At 30.8% G+C, this 25,703-nt stretch overlaps 6 protein-coding genes, 1 long non-coding RNA gene and 2 other non-coding genes across 10 annotated transcripts; 5 read left to right on the plus strand and 4 right to left on the minus strand.

Moving 5' to 3' along the window:
• On the minus strand, positions 1,044–5,886 carry LOC109335141 (nucleobase-ascorbate transporter 4). Of its 2 annotated transcripts, XM_019571226.1 has the most exons (15): positions 5,758–5,886; positions 5,573–5,727; positions 5,386–5,483; positions 5,117–5,293; positions 4,898–4,998; positions 4,627–4,702; positions 4,437–4,496; positions 3,893–4,071; positions 3,520–3,616; positions 3,143–3,229; positions 2,999–3,057; positions 2,731–2,822; positions 2,524–2,601; positions 1,774–1,940; positions 1,044–1,673 (listed from the first exon to the last, which is right to left on the minus strand). In XM_019571226.1, the coding sequence occupies exons 2-15, from the start codon at positions 5,670–5,672 to the stop codon at positions 1,455–1,457; spliced, it is 1,590 nt and encodes a 529-aa protein (XP_019426771.1). In that variant the 5' UTR covers positions 5,673–5,727; positions 5,758–5,886; the 3' UTR covers positions 1,044–1,454. The 2 variants fall into 2 exon arrangements, with proteins under 2 accessions (XP_019426771.1, XP_019426770.1); XM_019571225.1 differs by having other exon boundaries at positions 5,573–5,886.
• On the plus strand, positions 8,195–8,930 carry LOC109335687 (cysteine-rich and transmembrane domain-containing protein A-like). Its single transcript, XM_019571843.1, has 3 exons — positions 8,195–8,340; positions 8,410–8,653; positions 8,859–8,930. Exons 1-3 carry the CDS (start codon positions 8,289–8,291, stop codon positions 8,902–8,904), a joined length of 342 nt encoding a protein of 113 aa, XP_019427388.1. The 5' UTR covers positions 8,195–8,288; the 3' UTR covers positions 8,905–8,930.
• On the plus strand, positions 12,633–14,037 carry LOC109336756 (cysteine-rich and transmembrane domain-containing protein A-like). The gene is made up of 3 exons (XM_019573552.1): positions 12,633–12,770; positions 13,064–13,235; positions 13,820–14,037. The coding sequence occupies exons 1-3, from the start codon at positions 12,719–12,721 to the stop codon at positions 13,863–13,865; spliced, it is 270 nt and encodes an 89-aa protein (XP_019429097.1). The 5' UTR covers positions 12,633–12,718; the 3' UTR covers positions 13,866–14,037.
• LOC109336757 lies at positions 13,268–13,813 on the minus strand. Its single transcript, XR_002106381.1, has 2 exons — positions 13,648–13,813; positions 13,268–13,378 (listed from the first exon to the last, which is right to left on the minus strand). It is a non-coding gene; the product is annotated as an uncharacterized LOC109336757 (long non-coding RNA).
• On the minus strand, positions 14,743–16,648 carry LOC109336753 (LIM domain-containing protein WLIM1-like). Its single transcript, XM_019573550.1, has 5 exons — positions 16,379–16,648; positions 15,632–15,728; positions 15,505–15,551; positions 15,190–15,273; positions 14,743–15,094 (listed from the first exon to the last, which is right to left on the minus strand). Exons 1-5 carry the CDS (start codon positions 16,514–16,516, stop codon positions 14,873–14,875), a joined length of 588 nt encoding a protein of 195 aa, XP_019429095.1. The 5' UTR covers positions 16,517–16,648; the 3' UTR covers positions 14,743–14,872.
• TRNAP-UGG lies at positions 17,405–17,476 on the plus strand. The gene has a single exon. It is a non-coding gene; the product is annotated as a tRNA-Pro (tRNA).
• On the minus strand, positions 18,555–19,240 carry LOC109336755. The gene has a single exon (XM_019573551.1). The coding sequence runs from the start codon at positions 19,042–19,044 to the stop codon at positions 18,709–18,711; it is 336 nt and encodes a 111-aa protein (XP_019429096.1). The 5' UTR covers positions 19,045–19,240; the 3' UTR covers positions 18,555–18,708.
• LOC109335398 lies at positions 20,525–23,416 on the plus strand. Its single transcript, XM_019571534.1, has 12 exons — positions 20,525–20,658; positions 20,859–20,939; positions 21,023–21,105; positions 21,197–21,288; positions 21,403–21,540; positions 21,735–21,841; positions 21,943–22,261; positions 22,359–22,412; positions 22,506–22,595; positions 22,887–22,967; positions 23,088–23,150; positions 23,232–23,416. Exons 1-12 carry the CDS (start codon positions 20,525–20,527, stop codon positions 23,271–23,273), a joined length of 1,284 nt encoding a protein of 427 aa, XP_019427079.1. The 3' UTR covers positions 23,274–23,416.
• TRNAN-GUU lies at positions 24,882–24,955 on the plus strand. Its single transcript has one exon. It is a non-coding gene; the product is annotated as a tRNA-Asn (tRNA).

A 25,703-nucleotide genomic window follows, 5' to 3' on the forward strand; every position in this document is an offset into this window, starting at 1 on the left:
ATTTAGCTCTACAAGAGTTAATTTGAACAAACAAAATATAATATTGTGTAAATGAGGTTATCAAGTAGGATATTGTTGAAGGAAAAATAATAATTCTGTGACTTGGGTTAATGTAGGACTTTCTTGACCAGATTTTGCACATACATAGTTGTTTTTGTGTGACTTGGGTTTGGTTTTTATTCCTTGAACTTACATCGGAATGTTTTCTCCTGTCTAAACTTTTTATTTTATGATATCCATATTAGTAATAGATATACTCATATAGAGAATATGAATTATGTTATTCAAATAAGAAATCCAAGGTTAATTTGGAACATTAAAAAATGTATTTATCAGGCTATAACGGGTGCATGTGTAAGAGAGAGATCACTACACAATCCTTCACATGCTACTGATGATAGACAGCGAGGCACTGAGTACCCTCTTAACAAAACGAGGTACACGTCAATTTTCATTCCACTGTACTATCCCTTGATTTGTAGAGCTTTTGTCTCTTGGCTACTCTTGCAAAGGTTATTTTATATTTGCACTATTTATACTAATGGTTTTCTGTTTTTTAATATCTAAATTATGATTTTATGACACTGATATGAGAAATGTAAAGCATGAGGAGGAATAGTAAATAGAGTATTGTTATTGTAAAGTATAAAGTATGGTGTTTGTATTTGGATCAAAATTGGAGTAAAAATGACTGCCCAAAATGGGTTTTATAGTACACCATAAATCTGATTCAGTGTTCAAATGCGGCAAAGAATCATGATGTTTTGAACATAAACAGTGTATAGTATTAGGTATCCCAGTTCTCCAACTTTCCTTTCATGTGCCCTTAATGTGTGGTGCTTAAAGAATGACTCAAGGGAAACATGGCCCTCTTCTGTACCTTGTACCATGCTATTTATGCAGATTGTATGTAAATAATCAATATAAATTAAGATTTCAACTGTAAAATCAGAATGTTCAAATAACAGAGTTGAAAACTAATTTGGTTTCTGCATCAATAGAGACCGTAACAACTAAAGATTTTGGGACAGAGTGCAGTTGACTGAGATTTTATGAATCCACACAATCACATTCACAATCCTTCTTTCTCTCCTTTTCAAGAATTAATTTACTCCAAAGAGGATTCACATAGCCATGTATGCACGTGTACATAATATAGATATGCAAGGTTCCACTTCCACTTATTCAAACACAAATCTGCACATGCAAATGCACATCTACCTAAATCCCTCATATAGTATTGAATATGTTTTCCTAATCATATGGACAGAGCGAGATTCCTATCACCCAATCATCGTAATATCTATACACTGTCATTGTAAATATTTATACAAACACTTATTATTCATCATTCATTTGTATTATAAAGGCGAACAATATCACCCGTGCAATCGGCTTAAAACACTAGTGAGAAATTTAGAAGTAGATTGGCTACCTAATAGAAGTGCAATGATTCAGTGTGAAGGGAAAAATCTATTGAGATTCCAAGGTAGTGAATAAAATTCGTCACTTCTAGTATCCTGATTGAAGTTCCTGAATTTTTCCCACCAGTGCCTCCCACTGTCTCTGCGAGTTGAGCTATGTCCACGACTCAAAGTGGAATCTAAAAAGTAAGCAACTATAATTGCCACAGTTGCAGGGGATGAGAAAATCACTTCCACTATATTGTTGAACTGCCAAATCAGAATCAATAGATAGATTCAGTATATAATGAACCATAACTATCACAGAAGGCTAAAGTAAAAGACAGTTTTTTATGTGAGATATTCGTACCGCGGTAGAATGAGTATGAAGAGGGCCATGCCCAGGTAGCCATGGATATTCATATTCATTGAAATAGTGTGGAACAGAAAATGCCATGAATAGAGAAAAGCCAAGGATGAACATTGTCCTGAAACTGTTCAGATTGCAAAACTGCAGAAAACCGAGGCCAGCTGATGCTGTTCACCAAAAAACAAACAAATCACCAAGAATTCCAAGTTTTCATAATTTTGCTTCTATTAGGAGTAAATATATCATACAACACATGAATATTGGTTACATTTATACGAATTAAATATGTTTTTCTTACTTGCAAATTCTAATGTTTTAGTTCCTATAATATTTTTCTCTGTTTTTAATCTGTGTAAGTTTCAAGAGTTTGGTCTTAATCATTGTCGATTATATGTCAATATCATAATTGATCAGCACTTATGACATGTATCACATTTGGGTATTGGCATAACAATTTTTTTAAATATATAAGATCCAAAATCAAAGAATTTGTGTTTACAATGAATAAAACCAGTACTCTCTAAAGTTCTCAAACCAAAAGCATATTTAAACCAGTTTATAATATGAGGTGTGAACAATCCTGAAAGCAGCATGATCAAAATGAAATACATCAGACATGCCAACTTTTTGGCATCAAGATCATAATGATGCATATACAAACTTGGACAGTTGAATTATTCTCCCTAATTAACAAAATCTAAGCCTCGATTTATATAACCAGTGACCACAAAATAGATAAGTCACACATACCCACATAGGCAAAGAGAACGCAGTAGATAGCTGCAAAAATTGGCAATGGTATTGAAGCAAGAACTGCTCCAAATTTCCCTGAATGGGAATCACAAACAGGGTGGTGTAAGCTAATAATGTTAGGCCAACAAAAGGACACATATAAAATTTGACATGCTTCGCCAATACATATGAAAGTTGATAAATTTGTAGTAAGGGATGCAACACCTAATATGGAGAAGAAAAACATGAAAACTGCTGCTATTTGAATGACTTTCCGGCTTCCAACTCGAGTTAAACCCAAGAGTCCTGCATTTTCACTACATTCCAAGAAAATCAAAGAAAAAGCCAATTACACAAATGTCAATATAAAAGTAGAAAATATATTCTCCAATTAAACATGTTGTGCTTGCAAAGCTTATGATTAGAATCATAATAGCATTGATTTGATTGTTAGCCTATGAATATCCTATGAAAATCAGGGAAAAATATGTACACTGATGCAGTGGATCCAGTTACTGTGCCAAAAAAGCCATCCAGAAGAGTACCTATACCCTGATATCAGCAAATATGAGCATGTAAGTCTAACTTTATAGAAGGGCGTGTTCATATAAGTGTAATGTCAAAGATGCACTTATACCAGCCAACCAACACCACGGCTAAGGACAGAGGGGGGAATAGGGGTTGCACTCCCGAATCTTGATGCCGCAATGAATGCCCCGGTTGACTATCCCAGAGAATCAAAAGGATTAGCTTATATCAAAGTATATCTATACAGATAGAACTTCAGTCATTTACTTCCTAATTAGATTAGTTTGCATTGAATTTTCACTAGTTCAAATGTGTAGCCTATAAAGTAGTATACAGATGATGTTACATACTATGATGTAACATATTGCCAGTGTTAACATTTGAAGTCATGGTCAGTATAATCAAAAGCCACAACCATATGGTTGAAAAAAACAGAATAAGCATTCCCAGACAAGTTTGGCTACATAAAAAAAAGTTAAAGCAAACCTCTATAATTGCGACAATAGAAGCAGCAATCACTGTGAACACATCTCCTGCGTTGAAAGAAGGGCGACCCCATTGAAATGGATATGGAACTCTTATCCTGCATAAGTGGAGTGAAATCTAGTTGAAAAATAAGGCTTTAATGGCCATGCACATAAACGAATTTAGCATTAAGAAATTACCAAGGATACTAATTGTAAAACATATATTTGCCTAAGTTGTAATTGTGTAAGATGAGTACAATTACAAAAAAAAAATACTTTGATGCTTTGGAACCTTAGATATTATCTACCATTTCATAAAGCATGTCATAGCTTTGTCATAGCTTTGCAAGCACAACATGTTTCTTAAAAAATGTAATATGCTTAGGACTGACCAAGGAGCAGCACTAATTAATCCAGACCGATCTGTTCTGCAGCTTAGTTGAGTTTTCTGTGATCTTTTATTATATGCACCAGCTGCAGTCAAAATCTCAGCAAATGCCCATGCAATTCCAATTGATACAACTAGCGCAAATCGATCAAATCCTCGTGATTTCAAGCTTTGAGGAATATACTGCAAGGATATTGATTTAACATAAGTAGAAAGATCAATTTAATTTTTGGGGACCTATTCTGATATATGAGATGCACAGATAATCTTCAACTCAATTACTATAAATATAAATGTAGTACTGGAGTTATCTTACACCACGGTTATCCTAACCTTTCTACTTAAATTTTATTCAAGATCCAGCTATGTCAAGTAAAATTATGCACATATAAAATGTCATACAGAAGTAACATACCAAGTAGGAATTTGGATGAGAGATTAAAAAAAGAGCTTTATTTTCTGGCTTAGTATATTATTGCAATTCAATTATTTCAAAAGGGTACAATTAAAAAGGGAATAGAGATAAAATGAGTAAGAAAGTAACATACCTGGGACAAGATTACTAGAATAAGCAATGCAGGGAGTCCAATTTCAACACAACCTGCCAACTACAGGAACCAAAGGAAACATGAGGGTTATTATGTTTGTTAAACAATAAAACAAGTGATCTTAAGATGAATGAGATTAAACATCAATACTAATATTCATAGAAAAAAAGCAATTTATATATGCATGTACCTTTGGAAAGCCAATCACAAAGAATCCTAGTCCAGTGAGAGTGACAAGAGGAGTCACACTGAGGGGACTGAGATACCTGCCACATGAACAGTTAAATATAAGAAATCCTTTTTAATACAAGAGAAAGTGATATATCTCACTTTAAATCAATTATTAATAAACAAAGTATCACTTTGTGATACATGTTACTTTTCTTATGGAATAAGAAGATATATCATTTTTATATATATTAATGATGAAAAGACATCCTCAAAGTGTCAAATGCGTATACCTGGCAAAAATTCTCCAAAATCCAAAAAAGCCAATTATGATTTGGACAAAGGAAGCAACAATAAGGGCCCCTTGCATTGCTCTCACAGATTGTTTGAATCTCTGAAATTCAAGTAATTAATCAATATAGACCAACACTTTTCTCCCAAACAAACCAGTATTTCTATATGTTTCTTCCATCAAGTAAAAATATCAACAAGAGAGTAGTTTATAGAGTAACCTGGTGGGGGTCTAGAAATATAGTCATTCTAGAAGAGAAGGCAATGGTAGTAGCAGGAATAAGAAAAGCATAAGAAGCTCCCATAACAACAGGAAGCCTAGTTCCAAACAAAGTTTGCAACAATGTGTTAATGGCCGAAACAAAAAGCAGGGTTTGTATCATTTCAGCCTTCTCCACCTATATATGAAACAAGTAAATAAATATGATCATAAAACAATATAACTAAGAAATGTACGTAATAAATAGATCAAAAGAAAAGTTACTATTACATTGCCACCACCCATGAAAGAGACAAGTATGGTAGAAATAGTGACAGTAGTTCCAAGCACAACTATATAATGCTGAAACCCAAGCATAATTGCTTCAGCTGAAAACCATATATGAAACCATTCAACAAAAGAACCCATTAAAAAAAAGGAAAGTGAGAACAGAAAAAAATATTAGTAAGTTAAGTACGCCATGGGGGAGAGCTAGAAACACAGAAATCAACTCCAGGAAGTTGTTCCTTCATTGGATGTGGTTCAAACTCATCAACCTTCCCTCCTCCTACTGTCATTTTCACTCCTTCTCTTTTTCTTTATGTGATATGAAAGTTGAAAAGCTTAGAAGAACATGAGGGAGAGTAATGTAATGATGAAGCAAAGTGGGTGCAACGCTTTTCATGAGAGAGCTTAAGAAAACAATGTCATTTTATCAGTTCAAGTTTTGGTTTGTTGTGGTTGGTAATGGTAGCTTAGCTTACTATACTACTTTTTTTCCTTCTTCTATAATCTATCTTATTGGTTTGGCTTTGCCTTGTTTGAGTCTTTTCTTTTTACTGTTTTCCTGCTCATTCCTAGTATGGGTCAAATGTTGGAGTACCAAACATTGAATAATTATATTGTAATGTCAATTGTGATCATCACTTTTGCATGCTCTTAAGAATTTTTATGAGCTTGCTTCCATTACTAAAATGGATATAATCTCTCAAACTATATCTTAATTTATCTTCCATATTAATAACAATAAAGTAAAAACAAAAAAATACATGTATAATTTTTCTAAATTGATATTGCATATTTTTATTGATATACAATAGAACTTATCAACAGCCCATTTATTTAAATAAAATTGTTTAAAAAATTACTTCTTCTAAGCTAACATATTAAAAGTAAAAAAAATATTCAATATGATACTTTATACAAGACTATTTTGAGCTTTTTTATATGCATAAAATTCTATGCATGTTAATTGATTTTATTATAAAAATGACCTTAAAATGGTCTCGTAAAAATTAGCCTTATTATAAAATCTTGGACAACCATTTTTTCTTTGGAAACTGAAATCACAAATTCACAGTGGTAAGGCACATGTTAGATAGGATCCTCTCCATTAATAGAGAGATAAATGCTTTAAAGAGTAAAGAGAAATACTATTTTAAATTACATATAATCTTTTTTATTACAATAAAATTATACTTTTGCCATTAAAAACAAATAAAAAATATGCATTTATCTCTCCATTAATAGAGATGATCTTTACTCACACGTTACATCTCTATCTTGCTTAATCACGTAGTCTAGTCTGATTTTTCGTGTTTCCCATCTTTCTCAAACAAGAATCAACCAAACACCCAGGAAAGTTAGTAAACATTGTATTCCTATAAAATAAAACAAAACAAAAATCAACCGTGAATAATATATATTGGTTGGCCAAAACGATTGGAAGTAAAGGAACCTTCCACGGTAATTTAAAAAAAACTCGAATCCTATCGGTTTCTGTATGCATTAAGTATATTTAATAGGTGTGGGACTGATCTTTTTATTTTTTATATGACTCTATAACAAATTATTTTTCATGAACCTAAATCAAATATATTGGAAATTAAAAGGTTTAGCCACCGCACTCAAAGCATTACTATTAGCAATGAATAAAGAAACTTGATTAGCAAAAAAATGAGTGTTCAGGACGGTAAAGAAATGAAGTATATAATTGTAAATAAAAATTAATATCATTCGATATTTCCACTTAAATACCTCTAACACATGTCACGGATCATGGTGGTAAATGATAATGAAGATGCATTATAAAATGGAAAAGGCTGTGCCTACGAGATTAGAATGAGTCTGGCCACGAAGAATATGGCTTTTTCTTGAAAGTACGAAAGAGTGTAACTTGCGGGCCAGTATTTTGTATATGTTCACCAAAATGGTACGTCAAGTATTGCAAATTGAGAATGAAAACAAAAATGTTGAAAATGTAGGAAGAAGAATACTGGAATAGAAATTGAAAAATGTGATAGACAATGTCAAGAAAGATAATAGAGAAGGTGTGAAAATAAGTTGGAAAATGCAATGAAAAGTGTTTCCCCGCAACCTTTTTAGTATCACAATTTTTTAGTTTGACAATATTCCAAATACAAATATTCAATAATTTGTAGTGGAAAGTTATTGCTAGAGAAATTTGGACAAAAAAAGGAAAAAACTTCAATAATGCTAATAAATATCTCCTGACCTACAAAATTAAAGAGGAAATGAATACCTTTATTTTCGGTGATAGGGAAATAAATACCTTATCACTACACAAATAAGATCAGTGTCATTGTCTTTTGAAGATAAGTCTAGTGATATTTTATCAAAATTAAATTCAAATTGGTTGAATGCATTATTGGATAGATATAGATAAATTTAATATTAAAGGCTAATATTATGACAAACAAAATTTATATAGATATAGATTAAATTTTAAAATTTATAAATTTATTAATAATAATTTTAATGACATACTTAATTTTAAAGAGATAATATAAATAAACAAATTTTAGCAAGGATAAGATTAGCCAATATATATATATATATATATATGATATTTTCTTGAAACCTTTTTCTCCTAAAGATAGGAAAAGGTTAAAAAAGTGAAAATAGTAATATGGATGCTTCGCTATCGAAGCTGCATTTTTAGCAGATGTTATGCAGACGCCAACTTTGTTGAATCAGTAAATAACAAATTAAACTAGTGATCACGTGACAATAAGTCAATAACCGTTGATGATACAACCTGGATTATTTGTACTTACAACCTTAAACTCAAAATGACAGATCAGAAACTCAAAACAGCTTTTGTGCTTCAATAAATAATCACTATCATTCATGTGCTAAACAAAACAAAACATCACAAATTAACAAACAACACGATGAGTTACTACAACCCGCATCAACCGCCAGTTGGCTTACCACCGCCGCAAGGTCCGTCGTCCTCAGCCCAATGTTCTTTTTTGTTTTTTATTTATTATAATGAGTGTAATATTTGAATAGGTTATCCGGCACCTGAGGGAAATGGAAAGGACGGTTACCCACCACAGCCACAAGGATATCCGCCGCAAGGTTATGCGTATCCTCCGCAAGGGTACGTGTATCCTCCGCAAGGGTACCCTCCACAAGGTTACCCTCCGCCACCGTACCCGTCACAAAGCTATCCTCCGCCCTATGCTCCGCAATACACTCCCCCTCCGCCTCCTCAACAGAGTTCTAGCTCCGGTTCCGGTTGCCTTGGAGCCTGGTCCGTTCCCTCCTCTATTTCTTTGTCTCTCAAATTTTAATAACAATTAAAGTAGTATTTTTTTATATTATTTATTTTTGCATGACATGGAATGCATGAATATTTTTTGGAAAACAGATTTATGAAATAATTGTTTTTATTTCTTCAAGTAAATTCTGAACCACTGTGCTCTATGCTGATTATAATTTATCTGTGGTTGTTGCAGTTTGGCTACTCTATGTTGCTGCTGCATGTTGGATGCGTGCTTCTGAAAAGAAATGAAAAACGAGTTAAAATTCTCGCTAGAGGAATGGATGATGATATAGATGCTGACATATGATATAGATGAACTCTTAATGGTTCAGACTTTTAATTATTTTCAAATTAAATAATTTTAAATTTTCAAGGATTTTTACTTATGGTGGAGGGTCCACAAGATGTTCATGAGAAAGTTATTACTTTACACAATTTGAGTTTGTAAAGATTTGTACGTATGGTTGAAATTATTAAAGATTGTAACATGATTTAATTTCACTTTGTTTAATTTAGACTTAATTATTTTATTCGAATTTATTTAAAAACGATTTTCAAAATAGTTTATGAATTACTCATGTTTGTCCAAAGTAATATAATTGGAAAATTGAGAGAGAGAAATTGAAAAAAAAGAAAATTTTACATAAACAAAAAATCATGGGATGGAAATTGAAAATGCATGTTTGGTTGACATTGTGTTTTGCTTGGAAGTTTTTTTTTGAGCTTCTTCTGTAACAAATTTAGTTTATGAAAAAACTCATAAATCAGTAGAAAAAATAACATGTACAAGTTTGACATATTTTTAATTTTATAACCTTATAGTTTACAATCATAATCTAACAAAAATGGCTTATATCAAACAATGTCAGGAGTGAGTAGGGGTGGTCAGGACCGGAAACGAGTCAAACTGAGTTGAACTAGAGCTCGGTTAAATTTGATAAGGATTGGCTTAGCTCGAAACTCAAGTTCGATACAAGTTATTTTTTTAGCTCGAGTTCAGTTCGGTTAAAGTTCGCGAACTGTTTAGTTCAGTTTGAATGGTTCATTTGGACAACTCAAATAATTAATTTAAATTTGAAAAATATTGCAAAAATTTATATATATCTTGTTTATATATAATAATAACAAATATAAAAAATAATGTATGAGTGATAGTAAACATAAAAATTAGCTTATATATATATATATAAATATATTGAGTCAGCTCATGAGTCTAATGAGTTAAACTATATCCAACTCAAGTTCGACTCGTTTATTTAACAAGCTCAAATTCGACTCGTTTATTTAACAAGCTCAAGTTCATTTCATTTGATCATGAACCAAGTTTATTTGGCTAAATTACGAGTCGAGTTTCGAACGAATACTAAGTTGGTTCAATTCATTGACAGCCATAGAGGGTGGCTTGAGATTTGAAAACAAGACATGCTTAACACACCTAAGAAAAGCTTACAAGCTGGTTCAAGATGGATGTGATCATGTCTCACTTTATGTTTTCACCCAACTAAAAGGTCACAGTTAATTAAAAAGAAATATATTAAAAATAGAAATTAATATTTTATATTATATTGTAAATTTTGATTGGTTAGATATATAATAACAATTTTTTCTTGGGACAAAATATATTTGTTTGTTCAAGATCACCTACAGGTCATGAATAGAAATCAGTTGTCTCCAAATTATATATCAGCTCTATCTTATCCAACTAAATTTAGACACATCATAAAAAATTACTTAAAACCTCAGTTGTCACTGCTTCATATATTTTTAATAAATATCAAAATTTAATTTGACTAGACAGGTCACAATTTAGAGGGAGGTGATCCTCATTTACAGGCCACACATTTGAGCTAATGGTACTTGACCCACACAAGCAAAATGAAATACATAAACAAATAGTTTCCACCAATATCCTAAGAAACTAAATTTTTTAAGATGTATAGTTGTCCATTTCAATAACATCATTTTTGAAAATCAAATTATTAACCTTTTAATTATTCCTGAGATTCTAACGAAGTTTTACATCTTAGACCAATACCTTGTTGGTAAATATATATATATATATTCCAATTTGTGCACATTACACTTTTGGCAAATATAAACTTAAACTAAGTAAATTACACCCCTTTTTATTTTATAGAAATTATATGAATCATTCATCTTTTTACCCCTTCATAAATCACCTATAATATATACATATATTATACTTATTATCCATTTAGAAGAGATAATTGTGATATTTTAAACAAAAAAATGATTTTAAACTTCTCATTAGAATTATTGATGTAGTTTGTAATGAATCAAAAATAATGAATATATATAGACCCTAATACTATTTGAACTTGTCTTCATATTATATGATATTTTATTTAACTTAATTACATTTATCACCATTTTCCTACTAAAAATATCACACGTATTCTTATATAGGGGTACTTGATGTATTCATGCACATAAATTAAATTAAAGGTGGTTTGTATAGATTAAAAAAAGAAAATGTCAGACTCTAATAATTATTTAACAAAGAGCGTGAATAAATCATTTAAATTATTAATAGTAATTTGAAGCAACGAGCTGTTTTGATAACAGATGTTTACCTGTTAAAAATAGACGAATTTTAATAATAGAGATTGGACCTTTCAAAATAAGTAAATTTTGAGAAGCTGGTTTTTCTATTTTTACGTTTGTTAGATTTATGCACTTTAATTAATATTAGTTTAGTTACACGAAAACAGTGATGAAAAAGACAATTGAAATACACTTATAAAGTACACTCAATGTATTTGGCCCCTAGACTTTGTTAGTTCTCATAGAAAAAGATAGGATTACAGAAAATTTTCTTCTTTGAAAATGTCTCATTGCCTAGAACTATAATAACTACCACCAACTCTATTTCATTTTTGCTCAATATCAAATGTACCTAGTAGTTGAAGAAGCAAAATTATTATTATTTAAGGTAAAATATGTAATTCATATCAAATTTGTTCAAGTAAATACATCAAATTAATTTTTCTAGTTTAATTAAATATGTCTACTTCTAATACATGAGAATTGAATATTGACCTGGACAACCTAAAATAGTTTTTTATTGGATTAGTTTAATTCACATAAATTATAGTAAATATTTTAATTTTAATCAAACAACCCCTAAAACCAAAACGGATTATTGGATTAGAGGAATTCAATTTTGAAAAATGGGTTTAAATCACTGGTTTACTGTAATTAGAATGTGGTAGCATGTTTTGGAAGTGAATAAAATGTAAAGGGGAAAATCTTCATTCCATTTTATTGGATTTATTTCAAATTTGCGGGAAAATAATTTTTATAATTTGAAAGGATAGAAGAAAATATGTATGAGATTTTTATTAACAGTTCTAGTTTGCTTTTACATTTTGGAGGTGAGGAAAGAAACAAAAAAACTTAAATCTTTCCATCTAATAGTAAGGTTATGGAGAAAAGGAAATAATTAGTTATTCTCTTGCCTTTCTATATGTAAAATTTCCTATTAACAGTTGAACCAAATACCAAGAAATTTGAAATTCAAAGTAAGAATTAGGAAAAAAACTAAAATCTGAATGGTCAATTAATTCATGTAATAAAGTAATATCAGATATTCATTAAAAAAATATTTGTTTGAAGTACAGGTCAAAATATTTGTAAAAAAATTAAATATCTATTAAATGAGTCTTCATAAATATTAGTGAGAAAAATAGTAATAATAACAAGAGACTAGTACAATTGATAATTATCTTTTTTTAGTCACTAAACCCAACCCTACAAATTAAGACAAATGTCTTATTTAATTATTTTAAAAAATTATAATAAAAATAAATAAAATAGTACACATATTTATATTTTCTGATCGAGGAAAATAAATTATCTCATATTACAATAATAAGATACTTTATTCTCTAATAATAATTAATAATAATAAATAAGAAAGAAATGAACCAAAGTTGTTCACGGTTACCCCCTTCTAGGCTAAGAAAGCCCAAGTTCCCACCTCAATAAATATCACCTGTTTTGCGAAAAACTCAAACCATCCTCTCCGCAACAATGAGTTACTACAACCAGCAACAACCACCTGTTGGAGTTCCTCCTCCACAAGGTCCGTCGCCTTCCACTTCCTCTCCTTCTTTCTATATCTATCATCAACTCTTTTAATTCTTTAATTTTGTTCTTGTTTTTATTTTATAATCTTGATTCATGAGCATTCAAATTAGACTCTCTGCATGTCTATGTTCTCTGGTTGGATCTTCCCGAATCTATGCTTTAAGGTTTTCTTGATTTTAAGGATTTCAAGGATCTGTGTTCTGTTAATTAAAAGTCTACGATGCTGTGATTTTATTTTAATTTTTTGGAAAAAAATCTAAGTCGGTGGAATTTGTGAAATTAAAATAGGTTATCCACAAGAGTATGGAAAGGATGCTTATCCTCCACCTGGATATCCGCCGCAAGGATATCCACCGCCGCCGCAGTATCCGGCTCAAGGCTATCCTCCGCCGTATGCTCCACAGTACGCTCAGCCACCTCCTCAACAAAATGCATCCAACGCTGGCTGCTTGGAAGGCTGGTCAGTCATCTTTCTCTCTCTCTCTCTTTCAATCTTTCTATATATAAAATTAATGTTAATGAGTAAATTTGGCGGCGGTGAGTCAGATCGGGTCCGATCTGCGAGTTGACTCACTCGGTGTTGCCGGCGTACTTTTAGCTATACTGCGCCTTATTTTTCGTCGGCGGTTGTTTGCTTCTATCTCCTTTTAATCGTTATCTCTTTTCGGAGTTTCCGTGAAGTACGCACGTTACTCGAAGTTGATGCCCCATTCTTTATGGTGGGCCCGCCCAGGCTTTTCAACCTTCTTTCCTTTGGTAGAGGGTAATTTTCGTTGCTTTAAATGAAAAAAATTATACTGATTTTTGGGAATAATAAAACGGAATATTACTTGATTCTTATCCTATACAAATTCAAAATCATGGTGGGTAACTAATTAATTAATATTGAGATTACCAACTACCTTATTGAATTTTCAGCCTCATATTCTTTTTGTTGGTAAACTACTAAACTTTGTGGCTTTATGAAATTATTATTATTTTTCAGTTGTCTTCTTATCTAGTTGACACCTATGCTAATCTGTTTGAATTTATAATTTGTTGCAGTTTGGCTGCTCTTTGCTGCTGTTGTTTGTTGGATGCGTGCTTCTGAGATGACATTAGCGTCGGCTTGCACAAATTGGATTTACATGTCTATCTATCTATCTTAACTTTTAATACACTATTGTTTTATCTTTTTCTTGTGGGTTGTTTAGTTTTTTTTTATCAGTGATGTGAGTGAATATGATTTGTCATTGTTGCTTCCAAACATCAAACTAGTTTTTTTTTATAAATATATTTCTCGTGATTTCGTATGATGCCTTTTATGCTTTTGCCGATTGATACCCATGAATGAGTTATACCATAATCAATTTTCATTCGACCTATGGATTTGAGTACTCATGTTTTGGCTGCTAGATGTTGGTTATTTACCTGATGATTTGATTAGTTGAGCGATTCTAATTGTTTTGAGAATTTTGTGGTTGGTTTTGGGAGTTTTTATAATGGTATCTCAATCGTAATTGAGGCCGAATCGATCCCATTTCCCACAATTTGAAACATGAACTACCAAAGCATAAATAATGAGTCACTGAGGTAAAATAAGGAACTTTGATTGTGACACACGGTGGCCCTTGGTGTGGGTTTGAAGCGAATCATCTATACACCTTTCCATAGAATAGGGTTGAGTAAAAGAGTTTGTGAATATTATTATTAGTATACATTTGTTAGTGGAGTGGACAAAAGTATTAAACAGCTTGTTCCACCCTGAACTATTTGTTTCTTATTCTCCAAGCTTTGAATGACACCACGTTACCCAAGTAGATCAACTGATCAAATACCTAAACCATTGTTTAACTATGTGCATGGGCCATCCTTTAGTTAGATTCTAGTCAATAATTGTCATTCTTTCTCTTTTAGGGCCATTTTGATTTTAATTATAAGCATCCTTAAGGGGCTTAAAAAATGGAGATCTTTCCGGTCTTCACCCACAACCACAACGTATCCACACAATTTTTTAACAAGCACATCACCTTTATATTATTGTACAAATAATAACGTTGCTCTTGTGAAATTAGATGCTTCTTACAACAGAACTGCCAACTTTCTTCTACATTTAGATTAAGCAACATTTCCCGTGGTAGTAATGTTCTCAGTCACAGAATTTTTTTCTTGTTCATTCTCAAGCTGACTGTAATTCCCTTTCTCTTTGAAAAGTTGAATGTGATGGTGTTTGCAGTAGAGCTTCCCCTCATGTGTAACAAAATTTGCTGAGTTTATAGTACAACCTCCATAGGTACATTTGAAGCAGCCCTTGTGATAGGGAGTCCCATTAACTGTTACCTTTATAGAATAATAGCAATGGTTTTAGTATTATTATTAATAATTGATTAGGAGTAGTGGTAATAGAACAATCAGAAAGAAAAGCCACTGTTTACCCTCTCAGTGGGATAGACAGTCTTTTTGCAACTCGCACATTTGTCTCTGGTGCCCAAGAACACGTTTGCCATTACTTTATTATTCTGTTAAAATAATTCAGTTCCTGTTAGATGTAAAACTTTGACAAAGCAACCCTTGAAATCAATGAAAACATAAGAACTTCGCAAGGGAACTCTGAAAATGATAGCTAACAGGGAAAATGTTGTTTCAAACAGATTCAAATATATATTGAAATATAATGAAGAAAGAATCAGAATCCATAAGAATGTATTCTTATATGATATATGGCATGAGAAGTTCCTGAGAAATTATACCTCATTACCACTGAGCTGCCTTTCTGGTTTCAGAATTTTGGGTGTTCCTGTGATGAGAATAAGAACCAAAAAAGAAATTATTAGTCACTCTAATTTTCTCTGATTCGAGTTTTTGAGTCAATTTTACCTTCAAAGCTTTTGTCAAGGCTACCAGTTCTCTTGTATAATTGATCATAGTGAGGTCTGCAGTAGAGCACTCCCTCAAAAGAACAATAGTTGCTTAGCTGCAAACAAAGTTACAACAAACACACTTACAAAAAATTCAGAAAATTTGGTCTTTGGAGGTTTGAGTTTAGTAAAAGTGGTATGGCATTTCAATATTCTAATCTATGAACAACTACTAGACCTTTTTTTAACTAGGTCACATTTTCAAAGTTTTGTCAAACTAAGTTAATAAATGAACATCGAGAAAATTAATACAACAAACATATAGAATAATTATTGTGATTTCTTGTTTCATCTACAAGGACCTCTGTTTGAGCCTTGGAGTTGAGGAAAAGTGAAATCTGTGAGACATTTTTGTCAACTGCTTTTACCATATAAAAGCTACTATTTAGCGCATGATCCCTAGACATTAAATCTTAGTTTTTGAAGTATGAGCGGAAAAACCTATAAGAAAGGTAATGACATACATAACTATGTAATGCATGCATATATAAAACAGTACACAAAAATTGTTCTCACAATGCATCTCATCTCTATATCAGTAGAAATATGTGAATACTTCATCATATCCTTAGTTTGATGATGATCTACTATATATGGATACCCCATGTTATATATATGCAAGTAAGATTTTTTAGAAAGAAAATTCAGATTTGATGAAAGAAGAAAATGTATGTTGCACAAGAACATTATATTTTGATAAATATACCTTAAGGGTATTCCGGCAATGGTGGCATCTGAAGCAAGCCTTATGATAGATACGACCATCTGCGGTTAACTTATCAACGAGGTACACCGTTTTGTCACATGCCATGCACTTTTGTGTGGTTGCTCCAAAACTAGCCATGGCTTCTTATCAACGGTGACCAAACCTTGAAGGGAAAGATCAACAGCAAAAGAGAGAAAGAGAGAAAAGTTGGTCTTTTAAGCAAAGTTTTCTTTTCTCAATGTTTCCTTTCTCTCCTCTGCTTATATTTTTTTTCTTCTCTTTCTCCTTCCAATGAGAAAAGGAGGCCCAACCAAAAAAGAAGTAATCAGAGGTGAGGAAGATTGTGGATAGCAGTGAATTGCGGATGGTTGAAATAAACAACAACTAATGTAGATTCACTTTAACTTTTTTGTCCAAATTAAGAGTAATCTTATACATCTTTAATTAAATGTTTTTAATAACTACATATAAAAGCATCCCTTAGCACTCATATATTGAGGAGGTCCTTATAAAACCACCTCTTCAGATTGGCTCAGGAATACTTCCTCAAAAACTATATCAGGATCCTAACCTATTAATGTATGGGATGGGGAGCACATATCCCTATTCATATCTACTTAGTGTATCTATCCAATCAAAAAATCTTATTTAATTAAAAAGAAAAATAATAACATTAATTAATACTTATATATTATTCTATGAAATTTGATTAGCTTGGTATATGAGGATACAGAAGATCCTGTTCTATGTGGGATGGGGATCATCTCTCCCATTCCTGTTCCACTTAGTATCCTCATCTAATCAGAAAATTTTATTTAATTAAAAAGAAAAATTATAATAATATAAATCAATATTTATACATTATTCTATAAAATTTGATTGACTTGATACATAGGATAAAATTTTCTTGGATAGAAGTACAATTTAGTGTGGTATCCTAAAATAGCTAAAAATTACAAGTGGTCTTGAAAGTCATCATGGAAACATTATAAAGTATATACTATTAAAGAATAAAAGTCGACATGAGGGCATTTGGTCTAGTGGTATGATTCTCGCTTTGGGTGCGAGAGGTCCCGAGTTCGATTCTCGGAATGCCCCTTTTTTCAGTTGTTATTTTTTATGTCAGGGAAGCTGACAAAAGTACCAGTTATATCTCGTACTATACTGTCCTGTCCAAGATTTACATGTTCTTAAACTAGGAAAGTGTGGTAGATATTTGTTTACCATTCTTCTGATAGAAGCTGACAACCCCAGAAGCCGGAATTTCTGAATGTGTTCTTGTTAACACATTCGCAAGCACAAGCTCACCAACTTTTCAAACGCATGCACACATGTTTAATCAAAAGCACAGTTAGAATGAAATTTTTTAGCAATAAAAATGTGACAATGATGATGAATGCAGTCTTTAATAAAAATTTAAAGGAAATTTCTTTTGGTAAATTCTGTTGCCTGTGATTTCTTACAATTCAGCGCATTGGTACACGCCACAAGGTTAGTTGAGTAGTTGAGGATATTGCAGAACTGTCGGTTTATTTATTTGATCGATTACCATCTATCCACTCAACTGCTCCAGCATCAATGTATCTTAATATTTTAGTTTTTAATGGGTGTTGTAAACTAGCTAAGGAATACAAAAACATCTTATATCAAACATTTGAGTTCATTACCTCTTAATTTATTAAACAAAATATTTCTTAATACTCTTTGATTACCAATTAGCACTACCCATTTCCGAAGGAAATTTTTTTTATAAAAAAATAATAAAGTGCAATAAATAAATGCTTCCAAAACTTTTTATTTGAACTTATATATATAATATAATTGTGGCAGTGGTTACTCCAATTTGTGGTTATTATGATAATTAATATGTGGATTGTGATTATTGCGGTATGAATTATTTGTGAGTGGAAAAATATTTTTGAAATGGATGCCATCTGATATAGCCCAATATTGTTGCGTTGCGGCTTGATATGGTCAAAATATGGTCCAATATGATTATGTTATGACCCAATACAATACATCATTATAATTTAATGTTACACTATAATTATGGTTGGATATGTTACCTCAATTGTAATATTACTGCATCACAGTGGAAACACCTAGCTAATTTTTTTAAGTTGTTTTTTATATTGTTTGGAAAATCAACACAGTAAATGACTATTTATGCATGAAGTGAAAATTATAATTGGAGGTGAGTACAAATTAGCTTACAAAATCAGCACCAAAACTAAACACAATTACATTAAAAATGATAGCCATCCATCATCTTAAACAAATAAATTAAACATTTGAAGAAACACATAACCTGCACATCCTTCATAAAGATATCACTTGCGAATGATGAAATTCTTACGGGGTTGTTTTGCAGCATAAGAAGATTTAGCATTGGCAGTGGGAGAAACAACAGTAGTAGCAGTAACAAGGTCTCTAGGGCTTACCAAGAAATCATCAACACTATTTCTGTGCTCTAAGAACTCAGCTGTTGGAGGCTGGTAATCAGACCTGGTTCTTCTGTGATGAGAAGATCCTGTTATGGACTCAGATTCCATTAACAAATGATAGCTACGGTTGGAACTTTCAGAATGGGAGAAGCTTCTGTACCTATGGCGATGAGGCTTTTGCTTCTTCATTGCATGAATAAGATATGGAATCAAACCTTCCATTGCTTGAATGATTGCTTAAAGTTTGATTTATTGTATAACACAAGGTTGGAAAGGAGGACTTATATATTTATGTTGGTGGAGTGCTATATGATGGCCTTAGATGGTGCAAAGCAATGTAGCTTATAACAAAAGTTAGGGACTTTTGACTTTTGAGACAGGTGTTTCAACATTTTATTGGATAATGGGGAATGGACCATTGAATTTGTGTGATATGGATGTCAACTCTAACTATCACTATTGCTTCATATGGATATATTAAAGATTGGTGTGCTTCTGTTTTTTTTTTCTTTTTTAAGGATTTGATAAAAGTTAGAACATAGTTAGCTGAATAATAAGGTAGTTGTTTATTGAATATGAGTTCACCAATTCAAATCTTGAGAATATAATCTTTATTTGACAACATGATTTTTCCTTTGGAGGCTATGGTAGTGTCATTACTAAATCTGCAAAAGATTAAGATCGACTAGTATGCGGATCATACTAATCTATGATATGTGTAAAAATATATATAAATATAAAGCAAAATAATAGAAGATAATCCAGGCAGGAGAAGTATATTATAAGATTGACATTGTTTCTTATATATCAGCACTTGCACAAAAGATAAGAATAGAAAAATGGTTTTATTTTAATGCAATGATAAATTTCTTTTCTAAGAAATTCTGTTTTTATAGCCTTATTCTTAGCCCTAAGGGCTAAGGATTGTGTCAAGAAAAACCTTTTAATTATGAAATATAGTTACTAAAATAAACTATTTCAGATCTACTTTTTATCGTCAAATATTGGTTAGAGATTCAATTTTTAATTTAAATTATTTTTCAATTATATGCATCGTTTTAAATAACGGTAAGATATTGACTTTTTAAATTCAATTTTTAATTAAAAGTAGTTTACAACTATATATGCTTGTTTTAAATATTGTTAAGATATTGATTTTAATATATAAACGATAAGATATCGACAAGATATTATTTTTTCAAAACCCAAATTATAATACTATCTTTTATGAAGATGCTCTTTTTATGAAGAAAAACATAATATTATTAATAATTAATAAATAAACAATAAGTTGAACAAGTTTTAAGTTTTTAATTTGGTATCTACAATTGATCGTAATGACTATCTCTTCTTTTAAGTATGTTAATTATATTTTATAATATGTACAATATATCATAAATATTTCGTAAGAATTATCCTAAATACCTAATTATTTCATTTAAAAAAGAGATAATGTAATAAAGATCAACACCATCGAGAAAATTAAATTTATTTATGAGACATATAATGATACATTAAATGAAGTAATCTTAATCCTGATAGCTAAGAAACGTTAAAAAATATTCTAATCTAATAACATATAATAAGGATTATATAAGATTTATTGATCAAATATCCTCTATATGTTGCCTATAAATAAGATTCATTAACCAGTAGCTGAGTACAATTACAGATGAAAAGAGGCTCACTTCACAATCAAATAATGGGAAGAGGATCAAAGTATGGAGAAAGGTCCAAGAGTGCTTTCAGTATTGATAATGAAAACTCTGATATAATAACTCATCATATGAAGCCTAAGACATTCTCTCATTATGTTCGAGAACTAGACCAGAAAAAGTAAGTTTTCTTGTTGTATTAGGAAAAAAATAATATCCACAAGACATTCTTTCTCACACTCTATGTCTGGTGAAGAGTATGTGAAACCTATTAAATTATATGTGTCATGTTTGTTGGAAAAAGTGTTGAAGAGAACATGTGTTTTTTTTTTAAAATTCATTATTTTCTAATTATGTCATGTTCTTTTTATTTTGTTGCAGGGCTTCTGTTAGAGTGGATGCACTGTCATCCATTATAAAGATATTGAATGAAGGAAAAGAACGTGATAGATTGGAAAAAGAGTAAGGCCATGCATATTTTTTCTTTCTTTTTAGTGTCTTTATGCTCTAATAGTATTACCTATATTAATGTATTTTTTCTCCAGCTTTGCTACTTCCTTGTATCAAATTTTGGGTCTCATCAAAAGAGGTTCTGCCAAAGAAAAGGAACTAGCTTCTCAAGTTCTTGGTTTGTCCCTAATTTTAGTTATCATCATCATATTCTTTTTTTATCTTGTAGTGCAAGCAAGCTTGAACTTGTAAATTGTAAACAAATGCAGGCTTGATGGCAATCACATTCTCCACTACTGACAATGCACAAGAAATATACAAAGAAACAATACTTGTATTTACAGAAGTACTTACTACTAAGGTAGCATCATGCAGAGCTTCATGTTACATTGAAGTTGTTTATTATTTGATATAATCATTCTAAGTAATTATTTGAGAAGTTGTTTAAAGACTAACAATTTGAAATTTCACATAGGTAGTGGACCCTTGGGTATTTATCAATCTTTTGTACTCCCTAGCCATGGTTACCTTCTTTTGTGTCAGTAATGCAGTAGAGACTCAGGAAGCCATGCAATTAATATGGAAATTCATTTCTCCTGAATCAAATCTTGATGTAAGTACTTTAATCAAATGTAACATCTACATGTCTTGCTTGTTGGTGCATATAATTTACTTACTGTTATTATTCACCATGTATAAAAAATAAGTAAAACTTTCCTAATGCTATGATTTGAGATCATTTTTATCTTACACATTGTTACACTTTAATGAAGGTGGTTGAGAATGACATGTTTTTTTTCTTTTCAGGTGCCTGTAAGAAATCATGTTCCTGTGATTATGCCATCTGCAGTTTCAGCTTGGTTATTCCTTTTTACAAAAATTGAGGGATGGGAACTTAGCTATCAGTGGAAAGGGTATGTGAATTATTAATATAGAAGCTAATTTTGACCATTTTGATCCATGTTTACCTATAATTCTAACCAAACATAAAATGTTGATTTTGTTAATGATGCAGAGCAATTTCTATATTTCTAAACATGATAGAATCAGATGATGATTCATTGTGTGATCCAGCTGCTGAAGCATTGGCTATGATATACAATAGTGACCAAATAAACAAGTTCTTGAAAGTAAAACCTGCATTGAGCTACTCAGAAATTAAGAATCATATTAAAGATTTTATTCTAAGGCGGTTGGAGAATGTTTCAAAAGCAAAGAATGAGATTTCTCTTACTCATGTCTTGAATTATTTCAATGATGGCATATCTCCTCAATCTTTAAAAAATATTGATGGAAATAACTTAAATCTATCATCGTGGTCTTCAATGATACAAGTAAGTTAATTTGGTTATTTTTCATTGCTCCAAATGCTAGTGTTTATGTTCTTAAAATATCACTTATGCATTATAATGTGTTTTTTCCTCTTGGCAGTTCAAGTTCATGAAGAAATTTATTGGGGAGGAAGAGTTTTTCATACACATGATGGTTAGCTCCTATATTCAGTTGTATTTTCTTCAACCAATTAACAAAAAAAGTTTACTTGTCAAATATTTGAACTATTTTTCATCATTGAAACAGGAAAATGAACTCTTCCATCATTTATTTGACTTCACACCAAATTATATAGGGCATGACACTTCATGTCTTTATGAATCTACCATGGAAAAGGTCGGTAATGTAGTTTCCTCTCTATTTTTTATTCTCATTGTCATCTATTTTAATTGAGTGATTATAAGATGTTGAGTTTGACGCAATGATAAGGATAATTAAAAAGTATGAGATCATAGTTTCAAATCCTGAAAATAATTTATCTAATTGTGGGCTACATGTAAATTTATTGTTCCCAGACTCATATCTAGGAACCTCATATTGGGATGCCTTATTTTTGAGTGATTATATTTTTTGTTTGATTAACTCAGATTAAAAAAATTAATTTCTTAACTAGTTAATTCTTAATAGACTGGACACACTATATATGTACCTGAAGAACGAGATAGTGAGTTATTAAGTAGAAAGGAGAAGAAGGAAGAACGACAGCTGGTACATAGTAATTTAAATTTTGCTTTAGATTGAACTTTTAATGCTTTTTATTTTCTTTGGGTGAAGGCTGTTTTAATTTTCTTGTCAACTTGTGTTAACTTTTACATTTAATCTTTTCAGAGACAATCAATTATTGATAAATCAAAGACAAAAGTGTTGAATAAAAGGCGCACATTTGCAGAGGTAAATGTCCCTTAATTATGTTCATTAATAAGATAGATATGTTCAATTAACTAATTGATATTTATAATTTGTTTATGTTAGGAGAGGAAAGGCTTGATATACCAAGTTGAATCAGAGTTTTGAAAGGAAGAAAGAAGTAACTAATGTTGAGAGATCTAAATAGTTTGCATGAGATTTTGCCACCATTATAATAAAAAGGAGTTGTTAAAACTGTCCAAATACTCCTTTTTCTGTCAAGTGGATGATAACTTGGTTTTTTATAATAGATACTCTTAATTTTTCTATCAAGTTCACAAATATCTTATTTGTGGTAGTAATGGCAAATTGAGAAATGGTGCTTGTATGTTTCGTTCGGTTCATGTTAGCCACTCTGAGCAATACAGTGTAATATATTAAATATGTATTGAAAAGTAAGGTGCTTAAAATTTCAAAGTATTCAATAAATCATTTTTATGTGGATTTTATATTTTTGAATTTTTAACAACAATGTTTTTTTATGGGGGATGTTAATCATTGTTCTTCCTGTATCCGTTTGAGGAAGAAAAATATAAATTTATATTGAAAAGCATTGTTTTTAATATGAGAAATGATATATAGCATGAAAGAATTTGTCGAAATTTCATTAACTGCTTGATGGTGGCTTTTCAATTTGTTTTTGTTGAAGATTTTTAAATTAATACGCAACTTTGTGTTACCAAGATTAGTCAAAAGTTTTGCATCATCCATCACATTGTATGAGAATGATAAACATCTATATCTATACTATTAATAAAGGTAAAACAAAAAATAACTACCTCATGATATAATTTTTATATTTCAAATATACCCTTTTATATTTTTAATAACTACTATAAACTTCCACATATTACTTTCATTTTTTATATTAATAATTTAATATCATTAATCTTTACACATTCTTTTATTTCTATCTTCTATCTTTCTCCACTCAATAGACACAAAATGAGAAATTGACATAAGTTTTATGTATATCATATCAACTATCACATATTATCTTCTTAAATCTTCACTGTTTATTAATTTTATATACTGCACTCTTATATTTAAATTGTTTTTCTTAAATAATATAATATGAAAATCATACATACTATATCAAAAAAATAAGAAAGCGGGTGACTGACACGGAGTGCCGGCCGACACGCTAGTATTTATAAGGAGAAAACAAATTTATCCTTAAAATTAAAGAAAAAAACTGAAATGTTTTCTCCGATTGAAGGTGTTTTTCTAATTATTTACTCGATTGGCTAAATTATGAGGCAAGATTATTAAAATACTATTTAGATTTATGTGAAAATTCAGAAAATGGTGGAATGTGTTATAAATATTATTAATAATTGGATATTCAACTTAGACTCCTTGCATGCAAAGTAAAATTAGTATAAAATTTACACCAAATGTATCTCACTATATCGAATTAATGGTTTGTATTATAAAATTAATGGTTTGTATTAACAAAATATTAGTTGATGGATATAAAGCTCATGGTTAAATCTCAGGATGACTAAAAGATCAAATATTTAATTCCTAAGAATGACACTTATTAAGAAAGACAATTCCTTGGTACCAATAATGCCGTATTATCTTTCTATGTTTATTATTTTACTGATACGAGTATTTGATTTTTGTTGTTCTATATGCCTACGCAAAATTTATTCCACAGAATGTGAAAGATATCCGGTTAAGAATCATATAATATTAAACAAAAAAGCAAAAGCTGGAGTAGCTCAGTTGGTTAGAGCGTGTGGCTGTTAACCACAAGGTCGAAGGTTCAACCCCTTCCTCTAGCGATTTTCTGCTTTTTTGGTGAAAAGCCATGCGGTCCAATCACTACAAATATTTTGCCATAACCTATAACCACTATCCACCATATTCACGTATAACTTGAAGCTTCTAATAGAAATTATTAAGTTAAGAAGCTACCATAAATGATTGATATATGAATACATACCCCACCTGACCATCCCTTTGGGGATCCTCCTATATAAAAATAAAAGCAGCATAATTACAAGAGTAGATAGCATTCCCCAACCTGATTGGATTTTTTTTCCCAACCCGAATATATATTATAATAGTTTTATACATTTGTTAGGAAAAATAGTCACACACTCCAAAATAGAATAATTTATTACCTAAAACATGAAAGAATATCCTTTGAAATACAAAAAAAAACCTTGTATACAACACTAATTTTACTAATATGTAAGAATTAAATGGTATATTTCGAGTGAATATGATCCATACCAAACTTAAATAAGGTGAGAAATAAACAGGAGCCTAAACTCATATAAAGCACACTTTCCTCATCAAGTTTTAACAAATATCCACACGTTCAAATTATATTCTAAGTGCCAAGAAAAAGTTTCACATATAAAGAAATCTTACATTATATATAAGTAGATGAGTTAAAAATGGGTAGATATTTAATATCTTAATATTTTGTATCAATATGTGATATGAAGTTCAACATATGTATTTCTTTTGCTTACTCATAGAAGAGTAGCTTATCGCATGAGTTATAATCTTCCAACAATATTG

Source organism: Lupinus angustifolius, chromosome LG20 (assembly GCF_001865875.1).
Source record: "Lupinus angustifolius cultivar Tanjil chromosome LG20, LupAngTanjil_v1.0, whole genome shotgun sequence".
NCBI classification, from domain to species: domain Eukaryota; kingdom Viridiplantae; phylum Streptophyta; class Magnoliopsida; order Fabales; family Fabaceae; genus Lupinus; species Lupinus angustifolius.

Bases quoted from the DNA above. Each gene is read 5' to 3' on its own strand.
- LOC109336755 (XM_019573551.1), bottom strand. From the start codon at position 19,044: ATGGAAGGTTTGATTCCATATCTTATTCATGCAATGAAGAAGCAAAAG.
- LOC109336753 (XM_019573550.1), bottom strand. From the start codon at position 16,516: ATGGCTAGTTTTGGAGCAACCACACAAAAGTGCATGGCATGTGACAAA. The intron at 15,729-16,378 runs GTATATTTATCA...CTTTGTTTGCAG, and splicing joins ATTGCCGGAATACCCTTAAG to CTAAGCAACTATTGTTCTTT. The intron at 15,095-15,189 runs GTAAACAGTGGC...TATTCTATAAAG, and splicing joins CTGTCTATCCCACTGAGAGG to GTAACAGTTAATGGGACTCC.
- LOC109335398 (XM_019571534.1), top strand. From the start codon at position 20,525: ATGGGAAGAGGATCAAAGTATGGAGAAAGGTCCAAGAGTGCTTTCAGT. The intron at 20,940-21,022 runs GTAAGGCCATGC...TTTTTTCTCCAG, and splicing joins CGTGATAGATTGGAAAAAGA to CTTTGCTACTTCCTTGTATC. The intron at 21,541-21,734 runs GTAAGTACTTTA...TTTTCTTTTCAG, and splicing joins CTCCTGAATCAAATCTTGAT to GTGCCTGTAAGAAATCATGT.
- LOC109335687 (XM_019571843.1), top strand. From the start codon at position 8,289: ATGAGTTACTACAACCCGCATCAACCGCCAGTTGGCTTACCACCGCCG. The intron at 8,341-8,409 runs GTCCGTCGTCCT...ATATTTGAATAG, and splicing joins TGGCTTACCACCGCCGCAAG to GTTATCCGGCACCTGAGGGA. The intron at 8,654-8,858 runs GTCCGTTCCCTC...TGGTTGTTGCAG, and splicing joins TCCGGTTGCCTTGGAGCCTG to TTTGGCTACTCTATGTTGCT.
- LOC109336756 (XM_019573552.1), top strand. From the start codon at position 12,719: ATGAGTTACTACAACCAGCAACAACCACCTGTTGGAGTTCCTCCTCCA. The intron at 12,771-13,063 runs GTCCGTCGCCTT...AAATTAAAATAG, and splicing joins TGGAGTTCCTCCTCCACAAG to GTTATCCACAAGAGTATGGA. The intron at 13,236-13,819 runs GTCAGTCATCTT...AATTTGTTGCAG, and splicing joins GCTGGCTGCTTGGAAGGCTG to TTTGGCTGCTCTTTGCTGCT.
- LOC109335141 (XM_019571226.1), bottom strand. From the start codon at position 5,672: ATGACAGTAGGAGGAGGGAAGGTTGATGAGTTTGAACCACATCCAATG. The intron at 4,072-4,436 runs GTATGTTACTTT...ATATCCTTGCAG, and splicing joins TTCTAGTAATCTTGTCCCAG to TATATTCCTCAAAGCTTGAA. The intron at 3,617-3,892 runs GTCAGTCCTAAG...CCACTTATGCAG, and splicing joins TTAATTAGTGCTGCTCCTTG to GATAAGAGTTCCATATCCAT.